This window comes from Pempheris klunzingeri, chromosome 21, assembly GCF_042242105.1.
Source record: "Pempheris klunzingeri isolate RE-2024b chromosome 21, fPemKlu1.hap1, whole genome shotgun sequence".
NCBI classification, from domain to species: domain Eukaryota; kingdom Metazoa; phylum Chordata; class Actinopteri; order Acropomatiformes; family Pempheridae; genus Pempheris; species Pempheris klunzingeri.
This window is the reverse complement of record NC_092032.1, coordinates 12,382,993-12,401,843: the sequence shown is the minus strand read 5'-3', so window position 1 is coordinate 12,401,843 and position 18,851 is coordinate 12,382,993. Positions and strand designations below refer to the sequence as shown.

The window sequence follows — 18,851 nt, the reverse complement described above, 5'->3', positions numbered from 1 at the left end:
GTCCTGAAATGCGTCGTTGAGGTGACATAAAACCCAGAAAGAATGTTTCATCTACTACATTACCCAGAATCCTACGTGACCCAAATCGAAGGCGGTTATGAGCACAGGTCTTAGTTTTTGTGAGAGCTCTTTGTAGTGACCTGTGAACACTTTTTGATGATATAAATTTGAAATCGTTGGCTTTTGCAGTTAGCGTATAATGCTGTTGGCAGAGGAGAACATAGTTATGATGATTACATTATAGCAGCAGAGCTAAACAGATGATGACGCTCCCAGGTCACAATGCTCACCTGTTTAGGTGGAGGAGGCTCGACAAGAGCAAAGCATCTGCAGACAAGGTAAATTTACTCTTTGGATTCATTTTAAATTGAGAGGTATACAGTTTCTGTAGTTATTTGTTCTGGGAAAAGGGATTAAATTTGTGAGTGCTCTTTCTAAATCCAAGGTGCTCACCTCAACATGTGCTCTTATCTACAAAGAAAGCATAAAATATTTTTTTTCAGTCTACTTTCACTTTTCAGACCTTTTCCCTGGGATTATCAAATCCCTGAGAGAGGTAATTGTAAAAAAGGGTCCTGTTGGATTTATGAATGAAGGAGAAGCACATCAGTGTTAATACTATGTATGAAGGCATGGCTCATGTCAGGGGACACCTTAGAAATGTCACAGAGATGGCCTGTCTCAGATATTCACATGCCTGCAGCCTGAGACAGAGATAGCTGAATGGGAAAGGGGAAATGAGTTTGAAGTAATCTGCTGATTTAAAGCAATGGCTAAGCTTTCCTGTGGAATAATCCGCAGACATAAGGCATTGGCTGAGCCCTCAATTTGTACAATGCACCCACAGCTCAAGGTGTCTGTGAGCTTGGCTGGGCATTTTCAAACAGGCAAAGGTGACCATGAGACCAGCATTTTCAAGGGCCCTGTGGTCTGTCTCACAAAGACAGTATCCGCTTACACTTGAAATTGTTTTTCTTTCGTGAACAGGTGCATGTGAGGAATGGTGATGTCGATCAGTGGAGGAAGGTGAGGAGAATGTCTGTGCCGTTGGAGCTGTGTGTATTTTCATTATGCATTTTTCGATACCAGTGTACAATTTGGGTTTTGGATTGTTGGTGGGCAAAATAAACAATTTGAAAATGTCCTCATGGACTGATGGGTATTTTCAGTGTTTTTCTGCAATTTACAGACTAAGCAATCAATCGAATAATCACCAGATTCATTCATTATTAATAATTATATTACTGAAAATAATCGTACATTTCAGCCCAACATCTGTCTGTCTATTTCTTTGTCATCAGCGTGTGGAGATGGCCTCCGAGTTTGCCATTTCTGAAGTCTTCTCCCACAAGAAACCTCATTCAGGAGCTAAGAGCGTATCTGTACCTCTGCAAAGCTCTGACCAGTTAAGAGATCACGATGACGCTTACAGTGAAGGTAGGTCAACCCATGAAAAAAATAACAGAAGTGTCTCCTGAGATGTGCTACCTATATAATAGAGCTGAACCTGTGCAGCACCAAGCTGAACAATGATATTTGAGTGGTTGCTACCTGCAGCTCAGGCTCTTCTAGGGGATTGGCTGACCAGTAAGCTGCGGCTGGAGCTGGAGATGGAGGAGGAGGAGGATGACCTGATGTGCTCCACTGAGAGGAGAAGCCCTGTTGCATTGGCTAGTGCTCAGCCTGTCACCCTGAACTACAGCAACTTTGATGGTACTAACCTCATTGTTTTAATTAATCAAGACCACTTCAAATTTGACTTCCCTGGCCATTAAGAGAATTGGGAGGTTTACACTTGACATCACGAGTCAAAATTTAGCCATTATCATATCACAACTACCAGCACAGAGGAAGTAAGACCCAATACATAATTGGGTCTGCAAGGAAGGATACAAAAGCATGTATTTGGATCTATTTTTTTTGCCCAAAAACTAAATAAAATCAAGCCCCTACCAGCCAACTACTTGCTATGGTCATGCTATCTGTAACTCAGGTAACATTAAGAGTTACAGACCATAGCAGTGGTTTTGTACATTTTAGCTCATTAACAATGTCTATCCTTATTATTTCATTTTATTTTATTTTATTCAAAATATATATGTAAAAATAGATATGTTTTTAGATTGATTTCCTGGCACACTATTTATTTCACTACTGCATGACAATCAACTTGCACAGATGTTAAACTTGCTTGAGATTAGAATTTTATCACAGTGTTAGTTATGGTTGTGTAGTATTTAAGTTGTGACTCACGTCTGTTTCTTCTTTAGTTTCCATCTTAATTATGGTAGCTTATTTGAGGTCCCATATTCCTCCCAAATCATAGATGTTGGAGTGTCATTGAGTTTTCAAAACAATGAATATGTTTGGCTGCACTACAATAGAGTTGAAAACAAAATATGTAATATTCATGGTTAACTCAGTGCGTACTGTAATAGAATATGTATCTCACACAAGTGTGTAATATAATGCTTCTCTTTCACACTAATTTGTGCAAAAATACTTAGATCTGTACAACTGCTTGGCTGGGGAGGAAGAGAACAGTGCTGTTAATCGCTTCCTACAAGACCTGATGGAGCAAGAGGTCTTGAACTCAGGGGTGATGGAGGAGCTGGCACTGGATGTAGGACAAGCCAGGAAGAAGTTCAGAGACCCGATCGTCACCATGGAAGCACGACACATGCAGGTAGGTGATCAAAGCTCTCGCACTCACTCACTCGTAAGCTGCATCAAAGATGTGAAAGCTGTGGGTCAGGAAACTGTTTACTGATTATCACTGAAGGTGCAGGAGAACAGGGCCCAACGGGAGGCAGCGAGGCAGAGGAAGCAGAGAGAGAGGGAGGCCCAGCGGGCAGCCAGGGAGGAGGCAAAGAGGAGGGAGCAAGGGGAGCAGATGAGGAAAAAGCAGGAGGCACAGAGGCAGGAGGAGATGGTGCAGAAGGAGATGGTGAGACTACGACGCCAGATGGAGGAGAGGAGAGGCCTGGAACATCTGGTGCGACAGAGGTACGGTATCCACAGCAACCACTGGCCTCTGCTGAAGTAGCTCCCAAAATCGCCTGTATCTGAAATGGCCCCCAGTATCATGTCTGATTGCATCGTATATGATCGTTCCTGCTCCACCCTCTTATGGTGGATTGAATGGATCAATGGTAACCTATTGAGAAGTAAGCGTGCGATGAGTCAGCTCAATGACTCAGGCAGCTATTGTGGAAGTGTCCTTGTGGTGGGTGCTTGGCCAGCATAATGTTGAAAGCTGTTGTGTAACTTCTCAAAATGTGTGCACGAGTCAAGTCTTTTCTTTATCATAACTGTGAATGTGTCTTTCATTGTGAACATCTGTTGTTTAAAGAAGTCAATAGCTCTTCGTGTGGAAATAAAAATGAGACCTTGAGATTTATAATGCTGCAACTGAGAATAGTGTTAATTAGGGTATGCAAAAAAAAGTATTTGACAATTATCGCAAAATTAGTCCTGATTTTAGTGGGAATGGCCATTTTTACACTTCATTTCCATTGAAAAAAATATAGGCTGGGGTCTGTACCAAACAAGCATGTTCCATTACATCTGATGAATGTGATTTGTAGGCCAGAACATCTCTGTAGATGTTTCATTTATAATGTTGTGATACATTTTGCCTTTATCAATGTTATATGAGACTAAAGCACCTAAATACCAAGAACCCTCTTTGAGTAATACTGGAAGAGGTGTTTGGCAATGACTCATAAAGGGACTGTAAATGGAAAAAATATTGCAATAAAAGCTGACATTGGTATATAATACTAAAAGAAAAAAATATCAAATCTCAGTTAAAAACTTTAAGTTGCCCTGGTACACTAAGTAGTGTGTGTGTGTTTATTCCACAGGGAACGGGAAAGAGCTGAAGGTCAGAGGGCAGCCAGAAGCCTCCAGTCAGCTCCTCTACTTCCTGCAAAACAGCAGCAGGACACAGATCGACTACATAACAAACAAAAAATTCAAACCAAGGTTCACATGCATAACCTCAAGGTTGGTACTTGTTGGTACGTGTGTATTTGTATGTGTGCGTGGGGGGTGGGTGTTTTGCGGATTGGAACAGTAAATGTATCAGTGTAGACTCTCTAACTTTTAGGCCTGCATGTTTGCATGCATTTGTGTGCATGTTTTAGTGTCTGCAGAGGCATTTCTCTGGATGGTATTCAGTGGTGTTGGACCGAAGGCTACGCTTGGGTAAGGCAACGGCTCTGTGTGACTGGAAGAGGCAGCTGAGAGCGTGGCGAGCGTGGCGGGCAGTGGTGTGGGCAGAACAAAAGCAGCGAGAGGTAGTGAGAACAGAGGAGGATCTACGAGCTGAAAACAGGCAAGGACCAGAAAGGAATTACTGTTAACCTCTCATTGTACTCAAGTACTGTCTTCTACCACAAATGACACAATGTAAATTACTACCTATATTCAAAATCAGGCTATTAATAATTAAGTATTTCACTCACTAAAACATTTACATCCTATTACCCCGACCATGCAGTAATCGAGGGTTAAAAATATAATCACATCTGTTACCTCCTCCAGACAATGCCAGCTGGCTGTGGAGAATGACCGGAGGCGGATGCTACGGCGATGTCTGAATGAGTGGCAGCTATGGTGTCGGATGGAGAAGGAACAACGAGGGCTTTTGGCCCAGCAGCAGGAGACCCGGCGCAAGATGGCTGCCTTAATCAACGCTGCATCAACAGGCAGACTCAAGGCCATAGAAACCCCAAATTATGATCCAATAATGGGCCCACCTGAGGCATCTAACCAACCAGAGACCACAGAGAAGGTGACCCACGCACATCCTCATATCATTATCAGCAAGGCATAGGGCTTAATTCAAATGTTAACTTTGACGACCTGACAAAGTCACTTAAGTATTAAATTGTGACTAAAACATGAGCCCTACCCTCGGTAGGTGATGTAAAAATCGAATTACTGAGACAGTGAATAAATCTGGGACTAAACTGAACATAACTTTTGTTTACTTTTTGCATGGGATGACCTGACCGTTTTCCCAATACGTCAGCCAGGGAGAAAAACTTTTCCTGCTGAAATATTCACAACTCTGGAGAGTGAGAGAGCGGGGAAGAAGGAGTGGTGTAAATATAGAGGATGGGAAGGCACGGAGCAGATGGAAAGAATGCTGGAGAGAAATAATAGGTGTAGGATAGTGGAACAGAGCTCGAGGGACGGAAGAAACAGAGCAGGAGATGAAGTTGGAGTTGCAGGAGTTCATGGTGGAGGGGTCAATAAAGAGGCCATGCTCGCCATCAGGCCCCTGCTGCTTATATATCAAGATTCCTGTAGCTCAGGAAGGATTCATGGCACTGAAATACCATGAGGAGCTTGATCCTATTATCCCCCTGAAGCTTCCTGTAGACCTAAGGATAGGTTTGATTTTTTCCATATATGATACTATCCTCATATGTGTTCTGTTTCCTTCCCTCCCTGTAGGAAGATCACCACAGGTCAGGCACTTCAGCCCCCGACGCCTCTGCAGTACCTCAGAATAAGACTCCTGTGGGAACTGCGGCCCAGCCTTCTCAGCCATGGCAGGTGACCCGACGCCATGTAGCACTGACCACCGCTCAGCTCCATGAGTCCCAACACAGAGGCAAGGGCGGTGCCTTCACCTGTTCAAAAAGCTCAGTGTCGCCGGGCAGCAGGTTTGAGAACAGACACGCCGTCCAGCAGCAGATCATCACGCAGCAGAGGAAGCTGTTAAAGGAGCAGCAAGAGCAAATTGCACGCCTGAGGGAGGAGCAGAGCATGATGGGCCTGGAGCTGGAAATGGAGAAAACCGCACAGCTCACTCAGCTCTCAATGCTGAGAGACTCTGGACCAAAGAGCCATAACTCTGACCCTGCAGAGCAGAGGTAGGCTCACTGCACACAAGCTCTGTGTGTGTGTGTGTATCATACTCAAAGTGATCAACAACTTTTACGTTGCCAGTTTGTAAAAATTCTCTGGCTTGTCGTAAATAAATGCTTTAGCTTCTTACCAACCAATAAGCCAACAAGGTAGCACAATTAAATGTCCATAAGTCATACCTACATTACATATGAGTAAAGGTATGAGTCATGAGTTTCAGTCATCAACAAAAGGTTAGTAAGTAATTTGCAGAAAATAGCAAATAATGTGACTCTGAAAAGCTCGAAATTAGTGTTGGACAGAATATGGAGTGCCTTTACTGGTGATTCGGATTGTTCATTCCAGTGAACAAGTACACTGCCACCTATATTCGCCTAATACTATGTGCAGCCTGGCCTCTTATTCACCCTTCTCACCGAAACCCCTGGAGATCACATTGTATGAGACTGTCTCCATGTCTCCACATGCTCCTAATGTGCTGTTTGCTCGAAAACTCTCTGTAGATGATGAATAATCTCTTAGGTTAGCTCACCTTTCTGTCTACATTGCAAACTAATGCAGAGAACGATGGCAAGTGAGGTCTGTGGACACCGCAGTGGCTAATCATGGGTTGAAAGGATTTCTCCAGAACTAATACCCTTTTAAACTAATGTCACAAATGTCTAGAACAGTACAGTCGCTTGTTATTTTCAGGAGCTACACTGAGGTGAAATGGGGTAAAAGTCATTATCTGTTAACGGCTTTTGTATTAAACACAAATCACATAGGAGTAGATACAAAGAAACTGAGGGATTGTGAGACTCAGAGAGAACAGAGAAGCGGGAGGTTGTGCAAAAACTAATGTTTTGTACTTTCCTGTGATTATAGATGAAATGCGTCTTACCAAGAACTCTATATAACCTTGAGCATAGTTTGTGACTGTTGAGTAAAAGCAAAAAGCTCTGCACTTCATTTACAGATTCATGAACAGTCTGAGGCATGTCGCTTGAGTTTGATGTCTGTCTGAATAGAATTTGCCAGGCAAGAATCAGGAAGATGTGAATGCGTAGACAGAGTCATGACGGGCCTTTGTATTCTGTGCTCATGGCTGTGACTGTTGCTCTTGTAGAGCACCCAGAGTTCCTGGAAAACCTGGCAGCCTCCGTGCACCTCCGAGGAAAGCTGTCAGACACCATACATGTCCCCATCCAATCATCACGGGTCAGTCTGCAAGTTCTTTCACTCAGCAAGAAGGCAGCATACACAAACTCACACATGCATATAAACATAAATAGCAGGCACGCTTCTTTTATGTGGCGCCAGAATGCTAGAGCTCTTTAGCCAAGAAAATTGCATGACCCTGAGTCACATATATGGAGAGGACTTTACATATAAAAGCCTATAGGTGTGCGGTCCCACAAGATCCAGTTACGTGTACAGAATATGAAGAGCAAAACATACATAAACATTCACATATTCTGCCAGATGAATGCCTTGTGCTCAGCTCGCCCTCCTCCCTCTCTCTGTAGCCATGGAAGCCCGTGCACGCCAGCGCTCAGAGCGAAGGAAGGAAGTCGAGGATCTCAAGAGGAAGAAGGAAGAGGAAAAACTTGTAAGAACCACCAAACTGTGTTTGTGGGATAAGTGACAAGCCATAGTTGTGTGAAAAAATATTAAGAAACATAAATGTAGCTGAGAAAATGCACCTTTTCAGGCGGAGATGAAAGCCGCTGAGGAGCAGAGGCAGAAGGAGGAGGAGGAGGAGAGACACAAAGCAGCCGAGAGAAAGAGAGAGGAGAAAAGGCAGGAGAAAGAGGTGAGATGTATTATATATTTCATGGGTGTCAGAATGCAGGAAGCAGTTCTCTCCTGACTCTCCTGACTCTCCTGTGAGACATGTAGCAGGACTGTACTCTGGTGACACTTTGCAGAATACTAAAATATTGTCACTTTCTCTGCGTGTGCAGAGGGAGGAGGAAAAACAGAGGCAGCTGAAAAGGCAACAGGAGCTCCTGAAGCTGGCACGGCAACACTACCACAGAAACTTGCTGCTACGGCAAGGCCTGGCGCCGTGGCAACGCCTCATTCAGCTCAGACAAGCCAACATGCAGGTAAATCACCTGTCAGCCACAGCGATTTATAAAGTGTTTACAGCCAAATTCAGCTGTAAAAGAGCAAGCAAGAAATCCTATTTGAACAGGAAGATGTGCAGGGAGCACTTTATTTCCATTATCACTCAAGGTGCTACAAGAGAATTACAATAAGCAAAAGGTACAGGTACATGCCACGGATTTGAATAATAAAAAGCATCCCCGGTTATAGACGTGCTTGAACATTAAAAAGAGCAAATCGAGAACTGCATAGGACTGCAGGCACTCTTAAAGGCAATGTGTGTCTATTTAAGGCTTTTGATAATTCAAATCTTTACAAGTGGCTGGACGTTTTTAATGGCTCACAAACTGCTGGTGAACATAACACACACACACAGAATCTTGTTTAGTTATTTCCTTTCCGTTTGAGGGAGATTATAAACACTAATCTGTGTTGAATTTTAGTGATTCAAAGAGGATTACACATGCTTTTTTTCTATTGTGTTGACTCTGTTGGCTCTGACGTGTTAAAACACTGAAAAAGCTTTTTTAACCAATACTATTTTAATTATTTCACAATTAGTGCAATATTTGGCTCCTTATCTATTTCTCCTTCCTGCCTTGGCTGCCATTTATGGATTAAGTTATTTATTCTGTATTTATCATTCCTGTGTCTGGGATGATTTGCCTTTGACCATTGTTCCATTTTATTACCATCTGTCCATTGGTACTGCATTTGCATTGGTTGTGAAGCACACAGGAACTTTTTTTTTCACAAAGTTTATTATTATTGTAAAGTACCAGAAGTCACACAGGCAATTCAATGTAACACATTCAAAATGCGACTGATAATCGTGAGCGGTGAGCAAAAAAAGCAGCTAAATTATTCCCTCAACATTATCATGCTTTAATCTTGCACAGCATCACACAGAGCACAAAAACTCATGTGCTCATGTTTCACAGCCACCCTATAAAAGCCTCCGTTAAACGTGAGATGCAGTCGGAGACGAGCGCTCCATTGCTTTTGACACCGCTCCATTGTTTCAACCTGGCACATATGATTGAGTTTGGATGGATTCATCAGCGTGATTTGGCGCTTTTCTTTTCAATCCCCGCCAGCTGGCAGAGAGTCACCACAATCTCTTCCTCCTGAGGCGGTGCACACTACACTGGCAGCAATCAGCAAGAGAGTCCCTGTCTGAGAAAGAAGCTTCTGCGGACCAACTGTCCCAGCACTTTTTACTTCGGAGGAGCTTAAGCTGCTGGAAAAGAGTGTGTATATATGCACACACACACAAATATTTACTCAATCAGAATTGCAGTCTGCCCATCTTCTGATTTAGAGCAACACCTTCTCCTAATCTCCTCCTCTACCTGCACTCAATCATGTTTTCAGGTGCCCAGTCTTTAAATTAAAAAAGTTTAGTCCATTTCCTACTTCTTTTCTTGTTTAAGCTAGTGCCATCCTCATCGGTCAACTTACTGAGTGAGTTACTGAGTTATTTTGTTGTCGATTTTACTGCTAAAAGATGGGTTGAATGCCAATAAGTATAATTTCACGGCTTAAAAAGAAAATGACATGCAACATAAATCTTGTCTTTTCATTATAGGTGAGTGATACAGTTTCAAAATGTCTCCATCTCTGAGTGAGTGTCATTTGTTTCAGCTGAAGGACTGGCGGATGATTCAAGAGGAGAGAGCCGAGCGTTTCTATCGCACTCGCACTCTGAGGAGGTTTCTGCTGGCACTGCTGGACCATGTGACCCAGGAGAGGCTGGTGCACTGGGACCATCAGGAGCTGGCTCAGGAGCATAACAACAGGTCTGCTACCCATGACTTTCCCATATGTTCACTGTGTGAGTGCTGCAGAGTGCTCCCTCAGTAACATAACCAACTAACAGGGTGTCATATTAAATTTAACAGCTTGTAAAACTTTAATTACGGGCTGAAATCTGCCAAGAAACCACAATGCCTTGAATTCCCATAAAGATAATTTTAATTGGTATTTTAGGGCCTATTCTATAAAGAAAGTCTTACTTTCAAGATGAACTTGCAAAAAAGAACATTACTGCAGAATATGACAAACGTTAAACACTGGAAAATGCATCTTTGATCAGAAGCAGTTGTTAAACAAACCAATAAGAAATATGAAACCTTAAGCCATGCATCGTCTTTTCCACTGCAGCTGCCTGTGTATTAGTTTGTAAATTATATCATCATTTCCTTTACTCCAGTGACTGCTGTTACCTGTAAATTTCTCTTTGTGTTATGATTAATGGAGTCTGGGGTGTTTTGCTGCTCAGGTAGAAACTTCACAATGGCTAAGATAGCTGGCACAACAGTGTTTGTCACTTGACTGGTATCTAGCCCAGGGTAATTTAAAAAAAAAAAGGCATTTTCTGCAATAATATTCTTTGTAGCTACTGCATACTCAGTTGATTTTGTGAGTGCTAAATATTTATTTATTTATATAATTAGTTTATTAGCATACCAACATTTGCCAGTTAGCGCTAAAAGTAAATTGAACAAACAAAAAATGTAAATCACTGGTTTATACGCGAAACATCAGAGCATTACCAAAATAACTCAGTTCACCCTGAGGGGAACATGAACGCCTGTATTTACCTTAAAACCATAAAGTCAGAGGATGATCACAGTCATTAGGATTCATCTTCTTGGAACCATGAATGTCCTGTAGATGAGATACTTCACTGGATAAGAGAAAGCTTTGACCTGATGTAGAGGAAAGGAGATCACTAAAGGGCACTATGGGTATATAAACCAAATGTAATGAAAATCCACTCCATAGTTTTGGAGATATTTCAGTCTGGACCAAAGTGATGGACCAACAGACCGACAGACCGACAGTACCCACACCACCAGAATGACTAAAAAAAAAAAGTCAATTTAGTGACTCTGAGAACTTTTCTAATTTGCATCTAAATAGTTTAAAAAGATTGCTTCATACAAAAATATTACAAATATTGGTTTTGATTATGCTTAGTAACAATATTATTATATGTCCTCCTGTTTCCTATTGTGGACAAAATTACCAATTATTGTTCTCAGCTTCAGGTGAGGTCGGCTAAATGGCCACAGCCTGTGGGTGAATTCCCACCGGCTGGCCAACTGCCATTGTCAATGAGCCCCCAGTAGCATCATGTGAAAACTCATTAGGTGTTGTAAACCCAGAGGTCCCTATAATTCAGTTTCTCATTGCTCATTTGCTGTGTTCCCGTCTGTCCCTCCATCTGCCCGCACGTCAGACGGGTGCTGCGACGATGTTTCCTGGCCTGGAGGCAGCTTCCATGTCTGCTGCGCAGGGAAAGGGAGAAGGAGGTGCGGCGGGAGAGGCTGGGGCGGAAAGTCGCTTCGGTTCTGCCCGATTTCACCTCCTATCCACTGTAAAGCCTCTGGGAGAGGCCGTCACTGTGGGAGACAGACTACATACAGATGACGCACAAACATCTCAATAACTCTGGAGAGGACACATGTAAGCAAACAAACGCAAAATGAACGCACAGTACTTACATTCCTTTAATATAAATAAATAAAATTAACTTCATACAAATACATAAAATTTTTAGGATGCCAAAAAAAAGCTTTTGGTCCCTTTGGGGATTAATAAAAGCAGCAATAGTGGAAATCACTGAAAACTTCTCAAGCTGACCTTAATGTGTATCAATTTATTTATCATATTTCCTACTGGTATCTTCATAACTATCCAATCATTCATTATGTTTCATGAAGTGACACACTGTGGAACCTTAATTAGCCTGATTATGTGGCTTGTGCTGAGATGTTTCATTTATCTGTGAGTTAGAAAATAGGATGACTAGGACAGCACCCCCATTAGACTTTAAATATTGCCGCACACTAGACTTTCTTTTTATATTCATTACAATGAGGTTCTAGCCCCCAGTCTTCAAGGTCTAAGCGTGCGTTGAGCACATTGTGGCTTACATATAATTTATCGGTGATACACATCCACATTTCACAAGGTCAAGTATGGGTTTGTGGAGGATAAACTGCAGAGACCATCCTTGAAATTACATTCGGCCCATGTTTTTGGTTTGACTGACCAACTCCGGAGGCGTTACCTTGTTGCTGGCGCTGTGCTCAGAGAAAATGTCCCCACAACTTATTACTCATTCTCACATTTCTCTTTTATGCCGACTCCCAGCAAGGCACTAGAATGTAGAAGAGACATAAAGACAATGTTCAAGGAAGGACACTAAAGGTCGCTGTGAGAGGATACAGCTGCATACAGGAGATGCCCGTTGTCAGTGACATTGATGGCAGTGAATGTATCTTATTGGGGTTTGAAGTTGTTATTGCTATATGTCAAAGTCAAGAGCAACTCAGGGGGCGACTCAGCAGCAGTGAGGACAGTCCTGGCAGCTCTCAGGTTTGCTGTAAGCAGAAGAAGGCTGGCAAAGTTAAATCGGAGTGAAAGGAGCCATGCTGCCACCCAGTGGACATATGAATGAACAGAACAGCAGCCAAAACCTCCAAACTCAATTTTAAAACCAGGGTTGTGTGACTGTCTCTTACACCAAGTCTGTTGAGACGAGAGAGGGAGGATTCAGTTTTTCTCCCATGGTCATGAACTCTGCCCAGTTCCCAAGGAAACCTCTAGAGTAGACCCCGGTGTCCACGACCAGTCCCCAGTAGGCGCTGCGAGCGGTTCTGTCTCGCAGGGCGACTCGTGCCTCGCGCTCAGTGACGTTGTAGCTGACGTTGGTGACCTGCACCACCAGCAGGTGGAGGAGGCCGCCGGTCACGATGCTGCTGTACCACGCACAGGTGAAGCAAAGTGCAGTGCTGGGACACAGAATTAGAAAAGATGGTAAATCCCACTGCAGGATAGAAAATAAAACAGCATGTATCCTACATACAAGTGTTTGGCATGGGACATGTAAAACATGGCCATCACTAAAAATTCTGTGTAAATGTAATAAAAAAAAAAAAAAAACTAATATTAGAGTAGCTTTTTTAGATTATTATAAAATAGTCTATGTGGCCAGATTAAAACATGTTTGTGGACAGACCAGTTAACAGAATAGTTATTTTCAGATATTCAGAACATGATAGCAATTCAGACAAGTTATGTGTTCAGCAGTCTGAGGTTGAGACTTGTTCTGAAGTCCCGTTTTAAAAGTGCAACGCCTACAGCATCTAACATCCACTCTCTCATTGCTCTGAGCACAAATAATGAGTCTTTCTCCTTGAAAAGCACTCCAAGGCACTCTGTGAAACTGAGTCAATGCTACACTGAAAGAAGCCTTGTGTCCTCTGTTCTATTCAATACGCAAGAGCCTCAAACTCATTTTAGAGCCAATGCTGGGAAAAATGTCAAATGCTTTGGTGAAAAGGAGGCAATTTCGCTCTCGATTGTTGCTAAATGACCATCTGACTTTTTCTGCATCCATGTGTTCAATCTGAACTGGGGATGTACAGGTGTGCAGAAATGTTAATTTGAGGTATTTTGATTTTTGTCTTTGTACAGCTAAGCAGCTGTTCAAATGTATGCTGTGTAGAAAGGCTTGAAAGACGGTCAGTGCTCTAGTGTACAAACTATATGTTAGTTTCATAATTATGGCATTTCTGTACTGCAATTTCTCATAATAAACAATGTTTAAATGTAATACTAGTATTGATATATATGTCAGACTACTTGTTCGTATTCAGGCCCGAAATAAATGTTCATTACCTTATTTTCTTTTTTTCCCTCATCTTTAAAGGTTACAAATGAACGATTTGGACACATCTGATTTTACTTCCCTTACAAACTTCTGGGCTGGAATTATTGAGAGTGAATGGGCTGAAAGTAAAATTTTTGTGACAAAAAACAATGTCATCATAAATATTATGATCGCAATTCTTCACATAGAGGATTTAGAATTAAGTAAATGGGTAAAAGGAGCTTTAAAGGAATATGTTAGAGTTGCTCAGTCTACAAAGTGTATACAACTTCGTTGGCAGTACCTGTAATCATTGTAGACCCCCGGGCAGTAGAGCAGGGCGGTGAAGAGGTGTTGCTTCGGACACACACTCTGCAGCACCAGGCTGATTCCGTACAGGGACGTCAACAGGAAGAGGACGAGTGTAAGCAGGAAGCTGCGGTGGTTGGCCTGCCCCACACAGCTGTTTATCCTACCGCGTCACCGAAACAGGGGGACGCAAAGACACACAAGCAGACAAAACATGGTACTGAGACCCCAGGGTTACACTACACTACACTACACACATGCAGGACCGTACATATAAGTGTAGGAGTGGGTGATACCACACGTTCACTAGCAGCTGTAGTTAATACAAGACACAACATACAAATATGGACATAGCAGGTGTGAACGGGGCAAACGCTCCCGGAAAGAAAGACAGTCACTTAAGGGCGTCATTTTGGAAATTAAAAAAGGATGATTGCACTCTTTTTAGATTTATTGAATAGTTTGTGAGAAAGAGACAAGCAGATGACAAACAAGAGCACCTCAGTGTTGGAGATGTGAGACGAGGTGGAAAAAACAGTGAGGACAGGCCGAGTGAGAGGCATTTTAATGGAACCCACCAGACACAGTGGTGGTCGAGACGCAGCACGCAGACACCACAGATCCGACAATGTCCCGCCCTCGGGGGCCGCACCACCCTACACACCGGACACCAGTTCCTTCGGCTACTTTCCTTCGGCTCCACCCCCGCCTGCTCCGACGATCCCGCCCGGTTGGCTACTGTCATCGTCACATCCTGCCGCCCCCCATTGACGGCAGGGTCCCTGTCTGCCAGAGGGCTGTAATACGTCACTGTGCTGTGGACAGCCTCTTGGTTTGGTCGCACGATGCCGGGGTCCCTCTTGCTGTGGGCGAGGGCTACCAGGGTGAGTACGAGGCCTACAGTTACCACCACCAGCTGGACCAGGCCAACATCCCCATGGGGGAGCACTTCTGTGATGAACAAGTAGTACATGTAGCCCAGGGAGAAGAGGGCCAGGCTGAGGAAGAAGAGCGTTTGTCCCTTCTTGCGGTGGGTGAAATAGTAGTACCACAGCACCAGGCCGGGGAGAGCTGTCAGACACACCATGCCAAGCAGGAAGTGGAGAGCGGCAAAGTGCAGCAGGACAGGGAGGAGAATGAGAGGGGGGATAACGGACAGGTCTACTTTTCGGGCTCCACCCCACAGCCAGGGAACACGAATCCGGTCTGTGACCACTGAAGCCACCTGTGTCATGGATTCAGGTTTCTGAGGCTCCCTCTTCAGGAACCTGACAGGGTCAAAAGCGGGCAGAGCGCAGGGGTCAATAACAATCAATAACATTACTGAACAACATCTACATTACATTTAGACTGAGTTCCACTACAGGAGTCCTGGGTAATTAATGTCATTAGTTACAGCTCTGCTTTCCCTGCACTTCTAAATGTCTGATGTGAAATAGCTCTATTATTCCATTTAAATAATTTACTGTCTTGACAGCAACTGTTTAGGATGACAGTGATGTTCTTTGGGATTTTTTTTTTGCAGTTTGGTTTTAGCTGTATACGTTCAAGGGACAACAGCTCCTTTAAATTGATTGACATATTTCAAAAAGGGCCCGACTTCATTTAAACATATTTGATCTTGTTTGTACATAAAAACAATTGTTTCACTCTCAATACGTTGATTACATTTTCAATTAACTGCTTATTCGATAAAATGTAAACACAGTGGCAAACATCTGTCACAAACCACGGGTCTTTGTCAAAGAAAGATTATTCTATGGAAAACAAAAAAGTTGACTTATTTCAGTTTGGGAAAAAGTTTCCCACTGTTTTCTGACATTTTATAGATTGTCTAGTGACTGATTCTTTAAAAAAAATTAACCAACAGATCAAGTATCAGTGAAAGTGACATTCAGTTGCAGCTCACTCAGGTTCATGTGTCTGACCTGTCACAGGCGTCATCCAGGTCCTCACAGTCACAGCAGCAGGCCGCTACATGGCTGCGCTCTCCGTGTCTGTTCACGTACTCGCAGCAACACAAGGTCTCCTCCTCGTCCGCCTGCACCTTGTTGGCTCGCTTCTTCATGACTGACAGCCTGACAGCCTATCACATTATAAAAATGTATATTAATACCATTACATTGACATTTGTGTTATAGTTTATGGATTTATAATACTTCTAACAGCCCGCTTTGCTAAAATGACTTTTCCGTACAGCGGCTCACCAGCTACTTGCATGCGTTTTAGACAGTGGAGTTGATCCAAACAGATTTACAAAACACAACACTGCAAAGCAGACCCTGCTCATCTGACCCAACCCAGTCCACCTCCTCACCCTCCCATCTGTCACACATCTGTCGCGCTTTACTGATTTACAGCAAGCGAACTGTCCCGCCGCTGCACCCTGCTGGCTTGTTTAGATGGGTGAGGGCTGAGGTGAGGCAAGGGCAGCATTTATAACAATCGCAGGTCTTCAGTGTCTCCTCTATCACAGAGAGAGCAAGACTGACGACAGCCCAGTGAAGCACTAAGTGGGATTAATCCCTCTGCTCGGCTAGATCTCTCTCTGGGGGGATCTGGCTCTGTTGGCCTGAATGAGCCTCTGATTAGCAATAAATCAAAGCATGACATGTTGGGTTGTTATTAGTCAGCCACAGATCAGGTTATCATGGTTAAAAAGGACAGGGTCAGGTGAGGTCAGCTGGCATCGAACTGGTGAATCCATCCAGGCAGCCTTGGAGCAAAGTCTGTGAGAGCCTGAGGAGAAGACAGATTGGGCTAAATGTACTGATTAATGCTTGTGTGGGTGTGTGGAGGCACAAAGTGGCACATCTGCTGCCTCACAAAAAACTGAAACTGCTGCAAGGATTCGTAGCGTGACTGTGGTGCTCAGCAGTTTTATGTCCTGTTGTTACATGGAGGGATTTTCTGTGGTATACACTACTTTTGATTCACAATTGCTGCAAGGCATTAAGAGGCTTGTAAACTATAATGCAGGACAACTGTAGCTGTTTATGAGTGGTGCCTTTGTTCATGGGTGGTGTTAAGAATAAGGACATATTTCTTAGAGGTCAAATCATCAACATATTAATCAATCAATTAATCAAAGTTGATTTGCAACTATTCTAAAGATTATTACGGATTATAAATTGTGAGGACCTGCAGCTTTTCTTTATTTTCTGTGATAACAAACTGAGTACCTTCACGTTTAGCTGAGCAGCCTTCGCCCTATGAGACTGAAATTTGCCATGAAAGTCAAGAATGTGTGAAGGTGTGTGTTTGTGTTCATGCTGATAAAAGGGGGTGTGACAGTGGGAGTAGCCTAACAGAAAGGGACAACATTTATTAACGGATTCATGCAGTATGGCCGCACTTAGAAACACACACACACACACACTATAATTCATTTAAAGTGGTCTCATTTTTGGCTGCAGCTATTGCAAATTTGGTTTCAGTGACAATACATTTTGGTATTGATTTAGAGTCACTGTCTCACGTGACTTTTTTTTTTTTTAAACAGATGAAAGAAGCACAAAAATATGAAGAGATGTGTCTTATAGGTCCAGTGTAGTAATGATTTCTGGTATTGATTTGAATTCACTCCATCACATCACATGTGTTACATGAAATCAAGTTAGTATACTTTTTGAATCATAATTTTCACTAATATTGTCAAGCCAGGATGAAAGTATTGGAATAAGATGTCAGCGTTTTCGTACCAATTAAACTGTAATTTATTGATGGTCCCTAAATCAGCCTCCGGCGTTAAGCCCGAGGTTCTTTGAGACGAGCTAACCGACCTCCTGCTGCCAGCCCCGGGGTGGACCGAGGGGGAGACGCCGCTGGGTCCGCGGTGAGTGTCTGCCGGATATCCAACCTAAAACTAACTTCACCCAGGCGGAGCTTGGCCGTCTTATGGCAGCCAGTTAATCACCGACTGGAGGTCGCAGTTAACCCAGATTTTCAGCCACCGCGCCTGTCAACAAGCCGCTGAGTGTCACACTCACTCAAACAGGGCTTAAACGCAGCGCCGAAGACACAGAAAACGAGCAAATTCAGCCTTTACATACCGGAACACTGAGCTGCTACATGCCGATGCTTTCGAGCAAATATCGGTTGAAACGATTTCCCTCCCGCCGGGCTTCAAACGGAAGTCTTTCTTCTGGAAACCGTATCCGGCGGTCCTGCGGCTCAGCAGAGTAACAGCAGTCGGTGGAGAACCAGTCTGGGTCCCCGGGGTCCACGCGGATCTGCTCATCGTCCGGGTTTGGCTGCCGGGGGAGACGTCCTGTGGCTCTGCCCCCAAACTGAACAGTTTCCCTCCTGACGTCGGAAGAGGTAGACTTTCCCCGCCCATACGTATAGTTACATACCAGACTTCAGTCTAATTTTAGCTAATTTTGACTACTTTACATGCAGTTGGACAGTACAAACTCCAAGTGTGCCTCTCTTATGAGGTCTCTAACCCCCGATCTTATAAGGTCAATTCGGGCTATAAATGGGCCCTAAAAGACACAAATCAGTAAATCAGTGCAGTAAAATGAGCCTGTTTTTAATTCCAACACGCCCAAAGAATCAGGTTTATTGCTAAATTTTGCTTCTCCTTTCCTATTTTGGTGCATACAATAAGCATGGTAAGAAAAAAAGGGGAAATGAAAAACATGTTCTACAAAAGTCAAGAAACAAATCAAATAGAAAATAGAGAAAAAATGAAACCATGAAAATTAGGGCAATATGTTTTGAAAATGTAAACATATGTACAGTGTTTGGAGGAGTAAGAATGTGTTCAATGTACAGGAATACATGTCAGAACATAGGGGATTATGACCGACATAGGTAGACTGACAGGTCTTGATGAAGAGGAGATTTTTGCAGGGAGCAAATGCATCATAATCCAAAAGGTAAAAGTTTTGTGTTTATAATG

General features: G+C 43.2%; 2 protein-coding genes across 3 annotated transcripts; one reads left to right on the top strand and one right to left on the bottom strand.

Moving 5' to 3' along the window:
• Positions 1-263: 263 nt before the first annotated feature.
• Positions 264-11,360, top strand: ccdc191 (coiled-coil domain containing 191). The gene is made up of 17 exons (XM_070853027.1): positions 264-338; positions 988-1,026; positions 1,302-1,437; positions 1,558-1,713; positions 2,508-2,686; positions 2,783-3,006; positions 3,867-4,008; positions 4,149-4,339; positions 4,549-4,798; positions 5,467-5,888; positions 6,992-7,083; positions 7,392-7,474; positions 7,577-7,678; positions 7,830-7,973; positions 9,072-9,224; positions 9,619-9,773; positions 11,219-11,360. The coding sequence occupies exons 1-17, from the start codon at positions 264-266 to the stop codon at positions 11,358-11,360; spliced, it is 2,685 nt and encodes an 894-aa protein (XP_070709128.1).
• Positions 10,512-18,178, bottom strand: zdhhc23b (zinc finger DHHC-type palmitoyltransferase 23b). Of its 2 annotated transcripts, XM_070853029.1 has the most exons (7): positions 17,998-18,178; positions 15,874-16,031; positions 14,524-15,213; positions 13,941-14,108; positions 12,507-12,776; positions 12,053-12,142; positions 10,512-11,395 (listed from the first exon to the last, which is right to left on the bottom strand). In XM_070853029.1, the coding sequence occupies exons 2-6, from the start codon at positions 16,011-16,013 to the stop codon at positions 12,097-12,099; spliced, it is 1,314 nt and encodes a 437-aa protein (XP_070709130.1). In that variant the 5' UTR covers positions 16,014-16,031; positions 17,998-18,178; the 3' UTR covers positions 10,512-11,395; positions 12,053-12,096. The 2 variants fall into 2 exon arrangements, with proteins under 2 accessions (XP_070709130.1, XP_070709129.1); XM_070853028.1 differs by lacking the exon at positions 10,512-11,395 and having other exon boundaries at positions 11,429-12,142.
• Positions 18,179-18,851: the final 673 nt, after the last annotated feature.

What these genes read in the sequence shown, in the direction of transcription:
- ccdc191 (XM_070853027.1), top strand. Translation starts at nt 264, where the DNA reads ATGACGCTCCCAGGTCACAATGCTCACCTGTTTAGGTGGAGGAGGCTC. An exon ending in GATCTACGAGCTGAAAACAG is followed by an intron (nt 4,340 to 4,548) that starts GCAAGGACCAGA and finishes TACCTCCTCCAG; the next exon opens with ACAATGCCAGCTGGCTGTGG. An exon ending in AGAAGGAAGAGGAAAAACTT is followed by an intron (nt 7,475 to 7,576) that starts GTAAGAACCACC and finishes GCACCTTTTCAG; the next exon opens with GCGGAGATGAAAGCCGCTGA.
- zdhhc23b (XM_070853029.1), bottom strand. Translation starts at nt 16,013, where the DNA reads ATGAAGAAGCGAGCCAACAAGGTGCAGGCGGACGAGGAGGAGACCTTG. An exon ending in CTGGATGACGCCTGTGACAG is followed by an intron (nt 15,214 to 15,873) that starts GTCAGACACATG and finishes TGACCCTGTCAG; the next exon opens with GTTCCTGAAGAGGGAGCCTC. An exon ending in GGGGTCTACAATGATTACAG is followed by an intron (nt 12,777 to 13,940) that starts GTACTGCCAACG and finishes TCTGTGTCCCAG; the next exon opens with CACTGCACTTTGCTTCACCT.